Source organism: Malus domestica, chromosome 17 (assembly GCF_042453785.1).
Source record: "Malus domestica chromosome 17, GDT2T_hap1".
Taxonomy (NCBI): domain Eukaryota; kingdom Viridiplantae; phylum Streptophyta; class Magnoliopsida; order Rosales; family Rosaceae; genus Malus; species Malus domestica.
In genome coordinates, this window is record NC_091677.1 from 32,076,432 (window position 1) to 32,097,942 (window position 21,511).

Sequence of the window (21,511 nt, forward strand, 5' to 3'; positions counted from 1 at the left end):
GAGAAAAATGGTGCGCGGACACGTCCCTTGGTGAAAAGTTCTGCAAAACTGAACGTTATATAAATTTGTAACACTCTCTGAACTATAAACCCTAGACAGCAATTTGAACAAAATTAAGTAGTTTACTAACATGATAGGATTTGTAGCTAATGAGACGTCCCAAGTTTGAATCCCCCAGCCGTTGTGAATCATTTGACATATATTTCGATAAGATAAGAAAAAGAATGCAGCAATTTATCTATGTACAGAATTTAAGCCTCCATGTGAATACCTACTCTACAGTTGTATAACTATGTCAATCTGTATTTGCATTGTCGTCGGATTGTTGGCTTTCATCTTCTCGAATGGTATTTTGGTTCATCGTAAACCTCCAGCTATCTCCTTCCTCAATCTTCCATTGTTTCTTAAGTTCAAAGATTGCTTTAGAGGCTGCGGCAGCAATTGCTGGATTGCTATCTTCTGCGAGTCTCTGCAAGAAAGGCATGAGTTTCTGGCATCATCACGGCAAAGAATGATGAATACAATTATTTAATTTCCAGCAAACCTGTAATGCTCCCATTCCTGCATTACCAAGAGTCCACATAGATGGAGCTGCAGCCAAAGCATTGGCCACTGCTTGCCTATACAACAGAAAACAAACAGGTAAGAGTGGATGATATACAAGTCAAGTAGGAGTCGACAGAAACTAAGGAATCAAAGTTCAAACAGGCTTCCTTGTCGCTGGAATTTGTTATATTACTCAAAAATATATTCAGTAGCACGATTGTTTTAAATTAATGTCAGCGTCAGACTTCTATTTGGCTATCTACTGCCTTCTCATAGGTTAGGGTTATTATGCATTTTACAGTGAAATGGATCACAAATTCGCAATATATAAAATGACAAACAAATTCCTAAAAGAAACACAAGTGACACTTTTCTCAGCATTGTTTCCAAAAAGAGAGGCAAAATAATTCCAAGAAGCCTTGTCCATGCACGTCAGTAAAGTAAAGCATATTGCATGATTGGCTTTGTATGCTTAAATCTTAGTTTCACAACACAACAATACAGACTAAACTGTAAGCTTGTGAGGGAAAATGTATGCATTTGTCACGTTGAAGGGGGTTAAGATTGTCCAAGGAGCACTATAAGATAAGTAATGCTTGCATAACTTACCTGGTGTTGACATCAGGAGAACTTGAACACTCCGCCAATAACGATACACTACTTTTACCATCCATTGCATCGAGATCAATTAGAGTCGCAATTAACAGCTCGAGCTACTCCAGATAGAAAAGATAATTTAAATAAGCGACCCTACAAGCAGTCTAACATAGTAACATTAACTGCTAGATCAGATCATGAACATAAATACGTATTTAGATATGGACCTCTTCAGGATCGGTATAATCAATTCCATCAGCTTCAAAGAAGGCAGAAGCCATACTCCAGTAAGCTTCCTGTACACAACCAGTCACATGGTTGTAATATCCTGAATCTCAAGAAAGTAGAAAGAAAGAGAACTGGAGAATTCCAGGAAAAGGGGACCTGAATTGCCGTAATGCGATCAGTAGATACTTCTCCAGGAGGGAAATCAAGACTTTTCCCATTCTTTTCAAGCATTATACGCCCCAGTATGTCATTTTCTGATATAACACCATTTTCGCTTTGCAGAGGACTGGATGTTGACATGAGATATTATGCTCCAAAGGTGAATACACAAGTGATAGAAGGGATCAAACTACGAAGGAACTTAACAATCACAAAAGAAACTTACAAATTGTACAATTTGTTTACCATCCTGTCAAGAATATTTTTGACAAACTGCATATAATATGTAAAAAATTCAGAGAACACAGAGCAACATAACTAGACATGATAAACTAGAAACATATTCTCCTACAAGTATCCTTGATTAGTATTGCAAAACAAAATCAATTTACCTCCAAAGCCATTAGGGCATCTTCCATTGCACGTTGTTTCGCACGGAGGTCAGCACGGCGCAAATCAGCCTAAGAGAGTCAACACAGCACCAAGATGCATATTTAGTGCATTATTATCATCATTGTATTTTCCAGACAACTAAAATTGTTTTCCATAAGTAACACTGCACTTTTACAATATATATTTTATATACATACACATAATGTAGAATCGAATTTCAAAAAACTTGAATTGTTTTTTAATTATACTAGAATACTAGCAACGGTTTTCTAAGCATTGGATGCAGATTCATGTACCCTCTCTTGTTTGTACTCTTGTGCATCAATCAAGCCCTTATTTACGTGCATTTCTTTCTACTTTGACATCTTTTTCATTTTCTTGGATTGTTTCCTGGCTCGCTTATTTCTATTTTACACTCTCGTAGTTTAACTACACACACTAATGGGTATTAGAAGTAAACTATTAAACTATAGTAACCTAGTTTAGAGTCAAATATACCGGCAGGGCACACTGTTTTCACCTTATACGTTGCATATTCATCATTAATACATATTGTATGAAGCTCTTATAGTTAATTGATGCATAATGAATGATTTCAATTTCTTCAAAGTTTCCTTCAAAATTTCCATGTTTTGAGACACTACATCATGTCAAACAACAGATGAAACAAAAAGAGTTTCTTTCTGTGAAACGCGTACCTCTAAGGCTCCGTCACTCCAATGCTTATCTGCAGCGGTTTTCAATCTAGACTCGGCTTTGTCTTTTAAGATTTGCAGAGGATTTTTGGTTATCAAATTAGTAAAAAGATTCAATGTTTTAATAAAAAGCTGCCCAAAAAAAAACTATTTATATTTAGGCCCTATTTATTTATCCCAGAAAGGCTGGGCTTAAATATTTTTTAAAAAATAGTTCATGGCTTAAAAATAGAGACACCAAAAGTAAGTGTTTATTACAAGTGTTGCTTTGTGACTTACTGTTAAAAACCCCCTTAAATAATACACATACCATAGCAATATGATGAAGGAGCTCGGCTTTCTTCTTCACATTACGGTCAATTTTCTCAGTATCCTCTTTTGCCCGTGCTACAGAGCAGAAGGTCAGGATAACAACATCATAAGTTTCTTGAGAAAGATGACTGCATGTTTAGGCAACCAGAAAAAAAGAGAACCAAATAATCCATTCTCCCATTAAATAAACAAAAAGAATTTAGAAGCCAGAAGTTCTAAAAGGAGAAAAATATTCATCCAAGAACATATACAAAATCCTTGGTTGAGTGCTCATTCCCCAGAATGAACATTCGAAGGAATGCCTCAAAACGTGGAATCAGCATTCTCCCATTTTATCATGATGAGGTGTCCGTATATTCTCCTACTCTGCCAGAGCCACTAACTTCCTTATCTAACTTCATCTACATCACCATACCCCTGTTCCAGGTTTATCTCCAGTCAAAAGATTGACCCATGGTCTTCTGATGAGTAGATTTTATATTATATATTTTACCCTAATCTTAGTATATTTTGGTTAATATTTTGGAAGAATTTTGATACTTTGAATTGTATTTTCAATATAGGACTTTCGGCTTCCTCTGGAGCAAAACAGGATCAAATGGACGAATTTTGGAGTAATTCCAGTTGGAGGACGTTCGTGAGTCACTTAGCTTGATCGTATCAAAATTTGGGATTTTTCCACCAAGCGGTGATTTTCTGACGATGAAATAAAGAAGCAGTGCGCAGTGCTGGAAAGTGACGTTTTTGGGCTTAAATTGCGTTTTTGGAGCCCAAGATGACCTCGGATGGGTTCGTGGCCTTCTGGAAAAGTGTTCAGAATAGTCCAAACATTAAATCCAGCTATATTGGGCCAGTTTTGGAGCAGCTTATGGGCCAAAACGTGGCTGTTCAGATTTTAGACGAATTTTTATCATTTAATTTAGGGTTATGTTTTCTAGGGTTTTTGTGGGGGCTTAGCAGATATATTGCTTGGCCGTCTACAGTTTTAGGGGACGCTTTATTTTATGCAATACTGGAGACAGAGAGGAGTGCTAGGGTTTTGAAGATTTTCTACTTGAAGGTGTTTTCAATCTTTTTCTTAAGAATATTTTCTATGATTTCAATTATGAATATGCGGAACTAATTTCTTTTGCTAGGGCGAAGCCTTGAGCCTTAGCATGAATATGTGATTTTTATTTAATTGCTTATGATCGATTGCATGCGTACTTTGAATTGTTAATCACCGGGATAAAAACTATCTAATTGTCGTAATGCCTGATCACCATTAGGATCTTTAGAAAAGTAATTTGATGCAATTTTGGTCGGAAGGTTCCCTGAAATTGACGCTGGCTTCTTGTGATTAATAATTGTAATTTCTCTTAGGATGAATATCACGTCTTAAGGATTGCATGGTTTTTCAAAGGATTTTCATAAAGCATAATGAGTCTTTCATGTTCATATTTGATCCGAACGTCCGGACGGGTTGCATGTTAGATATACGTTCTACGTTGGAGGTTCCAAGTAGAATATGAATTAGGAAAATCTAACCTTCAAAGTGGTATGTGTAGATCATAAGTAATGGGTAAAAATTCATAGGATTACTAGGTGATGGTGGAACCCTAGTGCCTTCTCAATTTGATTTTCTCAAAACTGTTTTTTTCTCTAGTCCTAATATTGCAGATTGTCTTATCATTAATAGTTAAATTCGTTTTTAATTTAAGTAGGTTATAAAATCAATCATCTAAATTTCTACTTTACAATCATTAATTGGAATCTGATTTGTTTCGAATTATTTAATAATCCCTGTGGAGAATGACCTTGCGAGATCCGTTTATACTACAATAACCTTGTGATTCTTGCAAGTAAAATAGAAGGTTTTTATCGCATTCACATAAGCAGTAAAAATCCTATCATCTTCCAATCTAATAACGATGAATTACTGCATTATGCTATACACACACGCGTACAAAATCCTTTTGGAGTATTTTGGGTTAAACGTGTACAATGGACTCAACATCGCATTGCTAATTTCTTCTTGTTTGCAATCAATTGATTTTACCTTGTCTTCCAGGCTAATCTTTATCCAGAAACTTGCTATGGATGACGAAATGTGCATTTCACAAGAATCAGACCTATGGAACTTCCTCCTCCTCCTGGGTTTACACAATTGAATACCTCCTCTCCTACATAATTGAATACATTATATCCTATCGGACATCTGAACTCAGCATGTTCTCTTTTTTTTTCCTTTTATCTGTTGTTAGTCGTCCTTTGTTTCTCTCCTGTCGCACAGTTCAAATAACTTTAGTCATAGCTTTTCCTAAAGGGTATGTTTCAGAAACTTCCCTATACCCCAAAGCAGAATGGTGTGGCTGAGTGCAAAATGTGGAGACTATACAGCTTTTATTCGTTGTTTCTTGAGAGTATGGCATATGGTCATTCTAACCATTGCATACCTCATTAACCGTACTAGAGGAGTCCTAAATGGTACAACTCCACTCAAAGTCCTTCAGCCACGTAGATATCACATTCTTCAGTGGAAATATAACTTCATGATTGGTTCCAACCAATGTTTTACACGACTTTTAGCTTAGATTATATTACTTGTTAACCAAGAAAAAATTTCTAAATTACTGGAATATGGATTTTGAATTTTTTTAACTATTAATAATTCTATCTGAGAGAAAAGATGAGAATAGGATTTCTTTTATGACTACAGCTAACATATATAAGCCTTAACCAATCATATATTTAGACAATTTTTGATAAAAATCTTTTAACCGATCATATATATTCTTGATGAATCCCTGATGCAAACCCTAGATTACCAGTTCCAAATAAACAACAGAGTTTGATTCTTTCCTTGATTCCAAATTTCCAATTCCATTCTAGAAACCAAACACCTTATTCATTTCACATTATTTGTTATTCGAATATGAATAAATTCATGTAAGTGTGGATTCAAGGATATATAGAATTTATAAAGCTGCCCAAGAAAATCTGCGCACTGAAAAGGTGATAAGAGTTTTACCATCCAGCTTAAGAAACCCCAACCCAAGAATAGCAATGTCTTGACGCACACGGGCATTCAACCTCATTATACCACTGACAAGAAATGGCAAATAATGAGCAATGAGCTCTAAGAATGAACATTTCAGGTCATATAAAATCATGGATGACTATCTTAATACATTGATAATAACTATCACGTGCAGGTAGCCAGTACAATTGTACATTTTTTGCAAACCATGTAAAACCATTTTGTGAATGGCAATGAATTATGCCGAGAATAATTGAGGGAATAGTTGGCTTGGCAATCAAGTTAATGAAATCTCTAGGACTCTCGGTGCCTTAAGGAAATAAACATATTGGAGTCTTAATTACATGCAATCAATTAAGGGCCTTTATTAAGTAAATACAAGGAATAAGAGTCATGATGGGACTATAATTGATGAGATATGATTTGGGTTGATATCCTTTCTGATAATAGGGAGGAATTGATTGAAACCCTAGCTGTATAACCTAGGAGCAGTCCCTGCTTCCATACCGATAGAAACTCACAAAAACTATAAGCCTATTTTGATAGTAGAGTTCGTTGAGAGGTATTGGAAGTAGAAGACTACTTCTACTTTGTTCGCAAGGATCAATGACTTCACCTTCATAACCATGTCTTCCGAATTCTATAGATAAGTTCAATATAATTAGTCGATCTCTATTTCATATTGATTTGATTTATTCGTGATCCTAATGCCTTGTTGTTGTGATTTCAGAATATGTCTTATATGTGGTATCAGAGCCGCACAACAAGCTTAGGGTCCGATATAAAGGTATAAGCAAATTTGTTTATAGAAGACTGATTCAATTGTTTGTTCCATGGCGACTCCATCAGAGCCACCCAACGTGGCTAGGGTTCTTTATTTTTACTAAAGGAACTGAGGTATATATTTGATTCTGGTTAAATTAATGCTTCCGCTATACTCTAACCATTTCTTCTGCAATTTTTTTTACACTCAATTGCATGATGAATAATTACATGGTATTCTTCGAGTTGTGTTTGTTACATTTATGCAGAGAATTACATCCATTCAGAGTAATGAAAACACTTGGATGATCTTGGTTAAATGCTTCCACAATCTTGAATGAGTTTGTTGTAAACTTGCTGCATATTTCGCACGCATCAAAACTGGTACTTTGCATATTGGCTAATTGCTTCCATCAGAATGGCATCAAATAGAAGGAGTATCAGACTTCAACAAATGAAGTAAAACTTTAGGAATCAATATCATTTATCTATCACTAAACGACTTGACAGATAAATTGATGATTGATTTTATTTTGGATGAACCATGTGAGTGTTTGCTTAATGGTTCTTGGTTAGAGGTTCAACTGATTAACATAAGCTTAAGACGCAAATATTTTTCCGGCGGCTTTTGACTCTATTCGGCGTTTTTCATTACAAATTCTCCCCGGAAAGGTATGAAATTGCTCTTCGCAATTTAATCTCTATCTCATTTGGTTGAATTGAAATTAAGCTTTTGGTTCCAACTAAATCGATTAAGTTAAGAGTTCATGCTTCTGCTTATGTTTTAAAATTTTAAATTTAAATTTGGTAAGTTGTCTATTACAATCTTGTGACATTATTTTGAGTTGATGGAAATTAGCTTTATGGATACTAGTTTCCTGGGTGAGCCATAGTATATGATTTCATACTTTAAAATTTGGATTTGGATACCATGGCACTAACATGTCGTGTGCAGGCACACAAGTTCATATCTTAGTTGAATGTATGAACTAATTTTACAGAAATTTAGAAGGTTTAGAAAAACTTTTCAAGTCCCAAATCTCTCGATCTTGAGAAGCTTGAGTTATATACATCTTGTTGACATGTTTTTTTTTTGGGGGATTTTCATACTTCCGTTCACTTTTATTCTATTATTATTCATGAATCTATTACCCTTGTATTGAAGAGAACTGCACTGGTAGTGTTGAGATTTTCTGCCTATATAAACTTATATTTTAACTACATTGGCTTATTTATTGCATGATTTAACAGTGTAGTCCGGTCCATAATTTTTGGGATGATGAATTAAAGGATAGTAGTGTGGATTTTGCATTGAAATTTCATATGGTTAACAAATTTGGATATTTTGCTGATGTAGAATTTAAGCGAAGTTGTCTAAATGACTAAATCTTTTTCTTTTATGGTGAAAAGGGATGCCTTGTTTGTTGTAATCGCCAAAAGAACGAATTTTTGTTACCTATTTGCATTTTGTGTAGCAAATATATAGTGAATGGTCATTGTTTAGCCAAATTCTCATCAATGCATATGTATCTCATTTTATTGTGATCTGATTAGAAGATTTTGTAAATTTCACTCACCGCTCCAGAACAATAATTTGATAAATTTTCCTAATTCCAATTTTGATGAAATTATGTCATGTTATGTTATATAATGAATTCTGTACATGGAAAAAATTTCAGAGTCTTTCGCACAAGAAATTGGTTTATGGTTAAATTTTAAGCATGACACTATGTTGCTGGAATTATGCACCATAGTCTCTTTGTGACAATTTGTGACAATATTTTGAAATATCTATGTAACTCATAAATTCATGAACTTTTAGTATGATATACATTGAGATGTTTATTTCAAGTCTGGAAATTTTCACGTGCATTGGTTTGAAAATGAATTATTGGTGATTTTTTTTAATCTTGGGACTGTACTGCAGAATTTACACAGTTTCTATAGCACATTCCATTTCGATTTTATTTTTAGCCCACTTTTAAGATTGAAAAAATTATGGAACTTTGGCTGACAGTAAATTTATATGTCTACTTAATTTATGGAAATTTTCATGCACATTGGAGAAAATTTGAATTTTTTAGTGAATTATTTAGTCTCCGATATGTCCTGCAGAATTTTTGCCGTTTCTGCAGCACATCCCATTTCGTATTTTCTTTTAGTACACTTGTAAAGTCTCAAAAATTATGAAATTTTGGGAATTAACATATTTGTATGTTTACTTATTGTCTAAAAATTTTCATGCATATCGGATGAACAATGAATATTTGGTGAATTTGTAATCTCAGGTCTGTACTGAACATTTTCTGCAGTTTCTGCAGCACCTCTCTTTTCGAATTCATTTTGGCTCGCTTATAAAATTTTAAAAATCATGAAATTTAGCAAAACAGTAGTCATATATGTCTAGTTCATACCTAAAAATTTTCATGACAATCTAAAGAGAATTGAGTTTTTGGTGAATTTGCAAACTAAAGTGGTATTGCTGAATTTTTGGTACTTCAAAAACTAGTTATGTTATGCAATATTGTTTTCACTAATTTGTGCATATCCAATAGTACCAATTGTTTGACATGTTTATTTACTCTAATATGTTCTGGTTTTCAATGCAAATTCTCAATTCTAATTACTTTTATTAGTCAACACTGATTAAATTTTGGTTGAAAAGTGTATTGGTTTATTTTGCTCAAACCAATGTTTTGTTTGGTCATCAATTTTGATTATGATGATCATTGTCTTTTGAGACAAAAATTGGAAAGTGGCATCAGTTTACTAATTGATCATTTTGGTCCCTATCGAATAATTGAATAACCATGTTTCCTCTTTCGAGAACTCTATTGTTCAATGTCAATAATGACATACTTTTGTGTCTGATTGAATCTTTTGAGAATCATTGAATATCCAACAAAACGGTTATTTAATACTGTTCTAAAAGATTATTTTGAAAAATCAGAATTCTAATTTATATGGTAAATACTTTGTCCCAATGGGAATTTCAAGAAATCACTCATCAATTATAAATTAGTATTATAGCAACTCATAAAGTACTTCTAACATATTTTCATCTGGCCAAAGCTGTGAACCTATATGTATTTTGTGTATTTTATGTTTTGGCTCTATGCAAGTATTTTCTTTGCATGATTAGTTTCTGCCCAAAGGTGTAACAATCATGCAATTTGGAGTTGGTTCGATCCTCCACAACTCGACTACTTCCATGATGAATCTTGCAAAATCGAGAATGAGTAGGTAAATTTGCCAATCTTTTGCCTTAATTTTCTGTGAATTCTAAATTGGATTAAAATTATTGTTGAAAAATTGATGTTATTGAGATATCTAAGTGTTTATTTTAATCGACTTTGTTTTAGAATTAAAACATAAATTTTGAATTTGGATTCTCTTATTAGGTTTCATTTTAATGTATGACCTAATCTTTAACGCATATGTGAGTCTTCTCTCATACACTAAAATAAAATTTGTAGTCAATGCATAAGTTTTTTTTTATTTATGGAACTTTTTAATTCTAACCTACTTAAATATATATATATATATATATATATGTATGTATTTGATCTTTATTGATTCAACTAGCCTATATTTTGTTATATGAAAACCACTTTCTCTAGTGTTTAATCTTGCAATTTTGAGTGTTTGCCCAAGTGGGAGAAATAATGTATTATGGGCTTCACACTCATCATTTTTTGCATGCTTTTAATGGTCATAGTTTTGGTAGATAAAACGTACATTATCATACTTGTTTATATTTTATTTGTTATACATGCAATTAATCTTGTAGGAAATTCAAGAAGGGTTAATGAGTATATTCTGCTCAAAAGTGTTTTGCTTATTAATTCTTGTATGTTGTTCAAGAAATTGGACTTGTGATTTATATGTTTTTGATGGATAATTAATCTGCTCAAAAGTGTTTTCTTATTCAGTATAACTATAAATCAATGTATAGTGAAGCATGGAATTGACAAGATGGTATATACTTCATCTGCTCAAAAGTGTTGAAGCTATATAAGTTTACCCTTGTATTTTATGTTTTAGCTATGCAAACCTAATATAATTAGTTTCTATCCAAAGATGATTCTAGAATTATATGCTTTTGATGCATTAGAAAACATTTAGTTAAAGTTTTCTATTTCTGTCATATGTTAGATGAACAAAACTGACCAAATGATTTTGTATAGTTTTTCAGTCACAATAGTCACCTCCCTACAGATATCTAGAATAAAGATGTTGAGCTCACAAATTTTATGTTTTAGATCCCATGACTAATGTTTTGCTAATGGGAGTATTTGAAAGGTATCTGTTTCATTTTGTAGACATTGACAAAGTTTTTGTTTTTTACTCTCTTAATCAGTGGGAGTAATAATAATTTATATAGTTTTGTCTCTTTTAATCAGTGGGAGTAAGTGATTACCTTTTGTGTTAAAAATTTGAAGTGTTAGTGGCTGATACTTTAAGAGTAATTTTGTTTAAATTTTGTTCATAAGTTTTAATAAGAGGTCCTGATTTTGTAAACAGTATGTCGTATTTTACTTGTTCTCTTATTATATTCTAAATTGACAGAAAAGTTGGATTTAGTTACCAACCTTGTTGAGTTCTTTTGTGAACTACTTTTGTACTGAAATATATTTCCATATTTTCAGTTCGACTATTGTGAGCTAATGTTTTGACTATTAGCTCTTGATATCATGACTTTGTTAGTAACATAGTGCTTTGAGTTAAGTGTGCATGTAATCATAGAGTGCAAGGAACTGTCCAATGTGTGCCTTGTTTTCCTTGGTTCTGCATTTAGTCTCAAAGTGACAAGTTACTTGAAAGGTATGATTGCATACTTTAGTGGACTCAAGTGATCACCATATATATTTATCTCGTTGAGGTATTCTCATTGACATTCAAGTGGGAGAATGTAAAACCATTTTGTGAATGGCAATGAATTATGCCGAGAATAATTGAGGGAATAGTTGACTTGGCATTCAAGTTAATAAAATCTCTAGGACACTCGGTGCCTTAAGGAAATAAACATATTGGAGTCCTAATTACATGCAATCAATTAAGGGCCTTTATTAAGTAAATACAAGGAATAAGAGTCATGATGGGACCATAATTGATGAGATATGATTTGGGTTGATATCCTTTCCGATAATAGGGAGGAATTGATTGAAACCCTAGCTATATAACCTAGGAGCAGTCCTTGCTTCCATACTGATAGAAACTCACGAAAACTATAATCCTATTTCGATAGTAGAGTTCGTTGAGAGGTACTGGAAGTAAAAGACTACTTCTACTTTGTTCGCAAGGATCAATGACTTCACCTTCATAACCATGTCTTCCGAATTCTACAGATAAGTTCAATATAATTAGTCGATCTCTATTTCATATTGATTTGATTTATTCGTGATCCTAATGTCTTGTTGTTGTGATTTCAGAATATGTCTTATAAACCATGCTCAACCTGACTTTATAATGTGTAAATTACAGAAAAGGCCAAAAACATGGTCTTGCAAATTTTGCATACAGGTCCTGTGTAATTTGAAGATTGTAAACCTTAATTGTAATTTAACATTGCATGACTTGTTCCTGAGACTAAAGTATAAAGACCAAGTAAGATGGGTTACAATTAATTACTGCAATCTCATCTCAAAATGAAAAGAAAAAAAAAAACAAACGTAGATTAGGGAATCTTACCGAGAAAGTGTTGAAGTTGTCAAAGATTCTAGTTGATAGGTTTCCTTCATTTTAGGGTTTATTCCCTGGACGTGCTAATAACCCTCCTATACTTGAGGAACAAGTTTGTTATCTGTTTTGAATTAGTCGATTGCCACGATTCTAGGGTTGTTGTTATCGTGGGTTGTTATTTCACTTTCGTGTTGATGTAAGGCTATTTAATAGCTGGTTGATGTCTTTCAGTTTAATAAGAATGCTTCTGAGTTATCCAGTGCAAAATACTTTGTGTTCGTATTCATAAAACTTCACGTAAACCTAGTTCAGTTTCAAAATCTGGTATCAGAGCCCCATCACAGGGGCCTGACCAAAAACCGGCAAACACAGTTGCTTGCGTGAAAGAACAAGAATATGACGTCCGAGAACAGTTTTGTGCAACCTGCCATCCCGAGGCTCGATGGGCACTATGATCACTAGAGCATGCTTATGGAAAACTTCCTGCGTTCCAAGGAGTATTGGAACCTGGTGGAGACGGGGATCACTGCAGTTGCAGGAGGAGCGGACTCTAATGATCCACAGAAGAAGGCACTGGAGGAGCTGAAGCTGAAAGACCTGAAGGCCAAGAACTACTTGTTTCAGGCCATTGATCGTTCAATTCTTGAAACGATCTTGAAGAAGGACACGGCGAAAGACATATGGGATTCCTTGAAGCAGAAGTACCAAGGAACTGCACGTGTGAAGCGTGCTCAGTTGCAAGCACTTCGAAAGGAGTTCGAAGTATTGCATATGAAGGCTGGAGAAACTGTTAATTAATATTTTGGGAGGACACTCACCATAGCTAATAAGATGAGGGTGCATGGAGAAAGAATGGAGGATATAGTGATCATTGAGAAAGTTTTGAGGTCTATGACGTCAAAATTTGATTATGTGGTCTGTTCGATTGAGGAGTCGAATGACTTGGATACTCTATCCATTGATGAACTTCAGAGCAGTTTGCTTGTGCATGAACAAAGGATGGGTCAACATGTGATGGACAAACAAGCTCTCCAAGTTACCACTGGAGTTCAACAAGGAGGGCGAAGTGGTGGCCGTGGCTCCTATCGGGGAAGAGGTAGAGGAATGGGTAGATTTGGGTTCGACAAATCTATCATAGAATGCTACAACTGTCACGAACTAGGGCACTTTCAGTGGGAATGTCCTAAGAAGACTAGGGACCCCAAGGCTAACTTTGCAGAAACAAATGAGGAAATGCTGCTAATGGCGTTGGTAGATGCCAAGGAAGCTGAGACGGAGGCGCTGGTGGATGCCAAGGAAGCTGAGACGGAGCAGATTTGGTTTCTTGACTCAGGATGTAGTAACCACATGTGTGGTAGAAAGGAAGCGTTTGTCGAAATAGATGCAAATTTCCGAAAGTCAGTCAAGCTGGGAAACAACTTCAGTCTCAGTGTGCAAGGCAAGGGCAAAGTACGAATGGAGGTGCATGGGATCATGCATGTGATTACAGACGTCTTATTTGTACCTGAATTAAAGAATAACTTGTTGAGTATTGGTCAACTGCAAGAGAAGGGACTCGCAGTGCTCATGCAACATGGAAAGTGTAAGATCTTTCATCCTGAGAAAGGTCTCATTCTTGAAACTGAGATGACATACAACAGGATGTTTGCCTTGGGTGCTCGCTGTCCAGGAAAGAAACAAAGTTGTCTCTCCATGACAACCACAGATCAAGCTGATCGCTGGCATTGTCGATATGGACATTTAAGTTGGAGTGGTCTGAAGGTGCTACAACAAAAGAACATGGTTAAGGGGCTACCAAAGCTCAAAGCTTCTCAGAACGTGTGTGAAGGTTGCCTTGTAGTGAAGCAGCATCGTGACTCTTTTCCTAGGGAAAGTGTGTGGAGAGCCTCAAAGATCCTGCAATTGATACACGCTGACATCTGTGGTCCCATAAACCCAATCTCAAACAGTAAGAATAGATATTTCATTACTTTTACTGATGACTATAGTAGAAGAACTTGGGTTTATTTTCTGGTGGAGAAATCAGAAGCCTTCACCGTGTTCAAAACATACAAAGCCAAAGTGGAGAAGGAAACTGGATCATTCATAAGAGGTTTGAGGACGGATCGAGGAGGTGAGTTCACATCTCATGAATTCTCAGATTTCTGCAATGAGAATGGCGTTCAAAGGCAGTTGGCAGCTGCCTATACGCCTCAACAGAACGGGGTTGCTAAACGGAAGAATTGAACTATCATGAATATGGTTCGATGTATGCTATCAGATAAGCGGATTCCAAAGACCTTCTGGCCTGAAGCAGTGAATTGGGCTGTCCATGTGCTAAATCGAAGTCCGACCCTTGCAGTAAAGAGCAAAACATCTGAGGAAGCATGGAGTGGGCACAAACCCTCGGTAGAGCACTTTAGGGTTTTTGGTTGCATCGCTCATGTGCACGTACTAGATAGCAAGAGATTGAAACTTGATGACAAAAGCCTCAAATGTATACTGTTGGGGGTAAGTGAGGAGTCCAAAGCTTATAGATTGTTTGATCCTATTTCAAGTAAAATCATTATAAGTCGAGATGTAGTGTTTGAAGAAGATCAACAATGGAATTGGGATGACAGTCATGAGCAAGATATTTTAGCTGATCTTGATGAAGAAACAGGTACTGGAGATGAAGGAAATGAAGAAGAAAATGAGGGAAATGAAGAAGAAACTGACGTTCATGGGTCAGATGGCAATAATTCGTTTGAATCAAAAGATACCATAAATGAAGGCAGTGCACCTCAAGAAGGACGAGCTCGAAGGCCACCAAGTTGGATGAGAGACTATGACATTGGTGAAGGTCTTTCTGATGAAGAAGGTATGAACTTGGCTCATCTAGCCTTGTTTACAAATGGCGATCCTACTAGCTATTGCGAAGCTGTGAAAAATGAGAAGTGGAAACAAGCAATGGATAGAGAGATAGAAGCAATAGAGAAGAACCATACGTGGGAATTGACTAACCTACCAACATGGGGAAAAACTATTTGAGTCAAATGGGTTTTCAAGACAAAATTGAATGAAAATGGGGAGGTGGACAAGTATAAGGCCCGGCTTGTTGCGAATGGATATTGCCAACGATATAGAGTGGATTTTTCTGAAGTATTTGCACCCGTGGCACGAATGGATACAATTCGAATGGTTATATCCATTGCTGCACAAAGAAGCTGGAAGATTTACTAACTCGATGTCAAAGCAGCATTCTTGCATGGAGAGATCAATGAAGAGGTTTTCGTTGAACAACCACCTGGATATGAACAGAAGGGAAGCGAAGGCAAGGTCTATCTTCTCAAGAAGGCACTATACGGGCTCAAGCAGGCTCAACGAGCATGGTACAGTCGAATAGAGGCATATTTTATCAAATAGGGATTCAACAAATGTCCTTTTGAGCACACATTGTTTATCAAGACAGCCAATGAAGGTAAAATTTTGATTGTATGCCTATATGTTGATGATCTCATTTTCACTGGAAATGATAGGGTGTTGTTTGAGAAATTTAAGAGATCCATGATGACAGAATTTGATATGACTGATCTCGGAAGTATGAGATTCTTTATTGGCATTGAAGTAATACAGAAACCAGATGGCATTTTTATAAGTCAGCGTAAGTATGCACAGGAAGTGTTAGACAGGTTCAACATGGGTCAGTGCAACTCAGTGCATAACCCTGTGGTTCCTGGATTCAAACTCACTCGTGATGAAGGGGGAGCAAAAGTAGACAGCACGCACTATAAGCAAATGGTTGGGAGTCTTATGTATTTAACAGGTACACGACCTGATCTTATGTACGTTGTAAGTCTAATTAGCAGGTATATGGAGAATTGTACAGAGACTCATTTGTTGGCAGTCAAAAGGATCTTAAGATACGTGAAGGGAACTGGTGATTTTGGGGTACTTTACAAGAAGGGAGGAGATGAAGAGCTCATTGGCTATACGGACAGTGACTATGCTGGTGATCAAGATGACAGAAATAGTACTTCAGGTTAAGTATTTATAATGAATTCAGGAGCAGTATCATGGTCCTCGAAGAAATAACCAGTGGTCACTCTCTCTACTACCGAAGCAGAATTCATTGTGGCTGCTTCAAGTGCGTGTCAAGTGGTGTGGTTAAGAAGAATTTTGAGTTGCTTGACTCTGAGGCAAACTGGTCCAACAAAGGTTTACTGTGATAATGTCTCAACCATTAAGCTGTCAAAGAATCCAGTAATGCATGGTCGCAGTAAACATATAGATGTAAGGTTTCACTTCCTTCGAGATCTTGTCAAGGATGAAGTAGTGGAGCTGCTGCAGTGTTCTACTCAGGAGCAGATTGCAGACGTAATGATGAAGCCACTGAAACTTGAAGTATTTCAGAAACTGCGAGACCTAATGGGTGTATGCAAATGGCCTGGAATAAACTGAATCAATAGTATTCAGTTTAAGGGAGGATGTTGAAGTTGTCAAAGATTCTAGTTGATAGGTTTCTTTCATTTTAGGGTTTATTCCCTGGACGTGCTAATAACTCTCCTATACTTGAGGGACAAGTTTGTTATCTGTTTTGAATTAGTCGATTACCACGATTCTAGGGTTGTTATTTCACTTTCGTGTTGATGTAAGGCTATTTAATAGCTGGTTGATGTCTTTCAGTTTAATAAGAATGCTTCTGAGTTATCCAGTGCAAAATACTTTGTGTTCGTATTCATAAAACTTCACGTAAACCTAGTTTAGTTTCAACAGAAAGCAGACTAATGTCATTGCGTGCCCTTTCATTTACAAACTTCGCGTCATTGTAAACAAATTTGCAAGCTTCAGCTAAACCCTGATTGGAGTGAGTAGTTCTCTCAGAAAAGACTGGAGTGCCCCCATCTTTTTCATCCCTAATATGTGAACTAGGATACAAGACGAGTTCTTTAACAGATGTTGAAAAAAGAGAACAATTGGCAGTTTTTTTTAAACTTATGCTAAAAATATGCCACAATCAAAGAGCATGAACAACAAACTAATTAGGCAAGAGTTAAAAGTGATAGTTCAAGATATAAATACGGAAAATTCTGAAAGCAGATGAAATAATTTGTTGTCAAAATCTCCTAGATATTATAAAAATGAGGCACAAATTCATTAAGTACCTCCTTTTGATGAGTGAAGAAACATAAATTATGTAAGAAAGTTAGTGTCACGGGATTTTCTTACCCTCTGGTCCATTTGGTTCTAATATGTAATTTTTCTCACCTTGACACTTAACTGAGGATCTAGATGAAGGGAAGACAAATGCACTGGTCCCTAGTTTGAGGGTTGTGAAAAGTACCTAGAGAGCGAATCCCTTCTCCCTATATACATACATTATTGTCCTTGTTCATCTGATTGCCCTCTTCCTTTTAAGAAATCCTCATGCTGGTATTTTCTATAATATGGATAACTTATTAAGCATTATATCAAATCGGTTGTGTCCCTATGAGTGAGTAGTCCATTATAGTAGTATTTCTGAGTGCTTATTCCTTTCCTAAATAAGCAAGTAAACTACCTTCATGTATACCTTTTTGTAGTCTAAGAGCCCTTTCTTTCTTAGTGCTTACGCTAAGGAAAAATTTGATTGATAGAGCTAGATGTGGAGCGACCCTGTTGCTTGTTTACCTAACACAAGTAAACAAGCTAGAAGAAGATAAAACTCATATCTCAATCAACTCAGACGAATGTATTTCTTACTCTGAGACAAGAGGAAGATGGGGAGATTGAAGGTTTGTAACTCCTCGTCTGCTCATCTACTGTAACTCTTTTCCTTTTGGCTGTCAGATGGAGACATATAAATGGCAATTTATACTTGCAATCTATTACACCTGTCAAACGGTTAGAGCACTCATGTTTGCTACACTTAACAGAAGCCTCTATGATGCTGCCTCTCCTCATCATCCCTTGCTCACAACTGGTGGAGTTGGATAATTACATGCTTGGAAACCATGATCACAGCCGTTCCATAACCTCACTTGATCGATATCACGAGATGACCAATATCAATGACTTACATGATACAAGTATATTATTACAATACCATCTTGGTGAGTTGATATTATACTGTATATTTTACCCTATTCTTAGTTATAATTTATTGGTTATTTTGTGAGAATTTTGATATTTTGAATTATATTTCCAATGGAGGACATTCGAATTCCTCTTGAGAAAAAAGTGATCAAACAAATTATGGAGTGATTCTAATTGAAGGATGTTCGTTAGTCTTTCTACTTGATTGTATCAAAGTTTTATATTTTTCTACCAAATGATTAATTTATGGCGATGAAATAAAGGAGCAACGTACAGTGTTGTCAAAGTGACGTTTTGGGCTTATTTGGCGTCCAAGATGATGTCTTTTGGGTTTGAGGCCTTTTGCAATTATGTTCGGGAGATCTCAAGCTTTATTTTGAGTCATTTTGGGTCTATTTTAGAGCCATGAAGATCCAGAAACGTGAGATTCTTTGTGGCTGGGCAGATTTCTCAAAGTTAGAATATGATGTATTTTCTAGTTATCTTATTCTATTATGTTTTCTTGTTTTATTCTAAGATCTTTTCTAGGAAGGATTTTATTTTGTATTAGTATAAATAAGGCTATTTAACCATTAGGGTTGGGGAACGCATCAATTTGGAGAACTTAGCTACGCTTTGACGATTTGTATTTTTTCTTCAATGTATTTTTTATCCTTTTTCTATTTCAATAAAAATTCATTTTGTTTTATGGTTATTCGTAACTAATTTCCGTTTGCTAGATGAGGCCACGAGCCTTACCATGAATATGTAGTATTTATTTAATTGCTTATGATATTATGCATTTGTACTTTGAATTATTAATCGCTGTGTTTAAACTGTCTCTATATCTTAATGCTTAGCTGCTATTAAGATGTTTAGATAAGTAATTGGATGCAATTCGGTCGGAATATCACCGGAGGATTGAGTATTGCTTCTTGTGATTGGTAATTGTAATTTCACCTAAGGCAAATATCACACTCTTAGGGTTGCATGATTTTTAAAGTGTTAGAAATTGTAAATGTACTCAATTTTCTTACCTATTAAGTACTAGTTTGCCTCTCCGTATGTACTTACGCTACAATATTATCACCAATTGAACTAATTAAAAAGAGAAGTGCGAACATTATTGCTAGCCTATTGTGAAGCTTAGCCCACTTCCCCACCTCCTTATTGCAAACAGTATCGTCTGTTCAATTAAAAAAAAAAAAAAGGAGTGCATGCATTACTCGCCAAAACCTACAAAAGTTTTGTGGTTGCTACTGCTACATCCCCAGCCAGCGGGCAGATATGAAGCATTGACTCAATGTTTTGGTTCTTCTGCTTCTACAACGATGGTCCCGATTAGAAACTTGGGATAATCTTGTATCTCTCATCTTCTCTCAGTTTCTCCGGTTTCTTGGATGCATTTTGAGCTCGTCGGTGCACCCCAACTCGAATCCTGACACGCCCCGACCCTGATATTCCCCGAATACCAGGATAAACACGTGCTGGCCGACACCCGAGGGTGACGAAAGCCATTAATTGATACAAAAGCTAAGAATAAGAAATAAATACGGGTTATGAATTTAAATACAATGAATGAAAATTTTTACGAACGTGTTCAAAACATACAACTAAACCTAATCACTAAAAAGAATTAAGATAAAATTGAATGAATAAAGAAGTAGGTCCTACATCGAGAGGATTCAAAGATGCTACTGCGGAAGTGTCTTGACGTCATGATTAGGTGCCTTGAATCTAAGTCCTGAATGGGGGCGCAAAACAAAGGTGAGTGGACCAAGTTCATATATACCATAATAATAAAACAGTTATCAAGAAACTAACCCCCACAGTTATATAATGAAAACTACTAGCATAATAAATGATGGATTTAATAAAAATCCTAGCATGCCAAAAATATCTCAAAAGCCACATAGCGGAATATCATCGCAGAAATCAAAACAGTAAACGTCTCATAAATTGTCTCGTAAGCGCGATGTGCTGCTAGAAAGATCACTGAATAAATATAACTCCCGGCCCAATGCTTGCACACCTAAGTCTCTGTGCCCATAGCCAGAGATAACTCCCTCCCGGCCCAATGTCTGTCACCGTGTCCCTCAGCCTTTTGCTAGGGATTATTTCTCTCGGCCTAATTGCCAACACCATATCCTTACCCTAGGCGGCATAGTGTCTACTAAGTACGCACAAATAGTTACGCCTCTCATAAATAACTACTTCATAGTATAAATCTCGTCCATCGTCTATACTATAAAGAGGGGTTTCAAAAACATGTTCTAGCATCCTATCGTCATCTATCAGATAGTCTACCAGTTCATGGTTTTTATAGAAAATACGATATATCAAAATATAGCTCAATATAGGCCAACAATTAATTCCTCACCAAAAACACGAAACGAAAATCAACATATTCAATAAACATGCTTATCATAAATCAAATCATAAACTCGTAAGGCATGCTATTCATTTATGCAATTAAACTATAAAATCATGTAATTTTAGAAAGAGGTCCACTCACAGTACTTAGTTGCCAAAAGCTGCGCCACTAGCGAAGACGGAAACGTCACAATAATTGCCCCTAAGCACACAAAGAGTCCAATAAATAAAACTATATAATAGCAATTGAATTTGGGAAAACGGACATTGGAAACGGATTTAGAACGTCGAATTACCCTAAGAAGGGTCCCGGACGAAAACCCAAAAAGTCAACCCTAAAATCAACGTTGACCGGGGGTCAACGGTCAACTAGGCCAAATGGGCTTGGATTCGGATTAAGGTTTAGGTTAAATAGGATTCGGATCTATTGGGTTTTGGGTTTAGGGTCCTAAGGTTTTTGGTTAAAAGGGGTTAGGATGAACAGGGGCTGGTTTGGGCTTAAGCCCAAACACACACACATGCACATGCACATGCATACATAACATGCATATACACACACGCACACATACCCTAAATACACACACACACACACACACACACACACGGGCTGCACACTCACACACCCACACAAACCTATGGCCCGAAGGCCTTAAGGCCAAAAAAGGCTGGGCTTGAGCCCTTTAGCAAAAACCGGCCTAAGGCCCTTTGGGTCTTTAAAACAATATAACTAAAA

The 21,511-nt window shown here is 35.9% G+C and overlaps 1 protein-coding gene across 1 annotated transcript; it reads right to left on the bottom strand.

Moving 5' to 3' along the window:
- Positions 1–181: 181 nt before the first annotated feature.
- LOC103432295 (senescence-associated protein AAF, chloroplastic-like) lies at positions 182–3,064 on the bottom strand. Its single transcript, XM_029097778.2, has 9 exons — positions 2,929–3,064; positions 2,622–2,693; positions 1,923–1,991; positions 1,757–1,803; positions 1,528–1,657; positions 1,371–1,439; positions 1,156–1,259; positions 545–620; positions 182–469 (listed from the first exon to the last, which is right to left on the bottom strand). The coding sequence occupies exons 1-9, from the start codon at positions 2,929–2,931 to the stop codon at positions 296–298; spliced, it is 744 nt and encodes a 247-aa protein (XP_028953611.2). The 5' UTR covers positions 2,932–3,064; the 3' UTR covers positions 182–295.
- Positions 3,065–21,511: the final 18,447 nt, after the last annotated feature.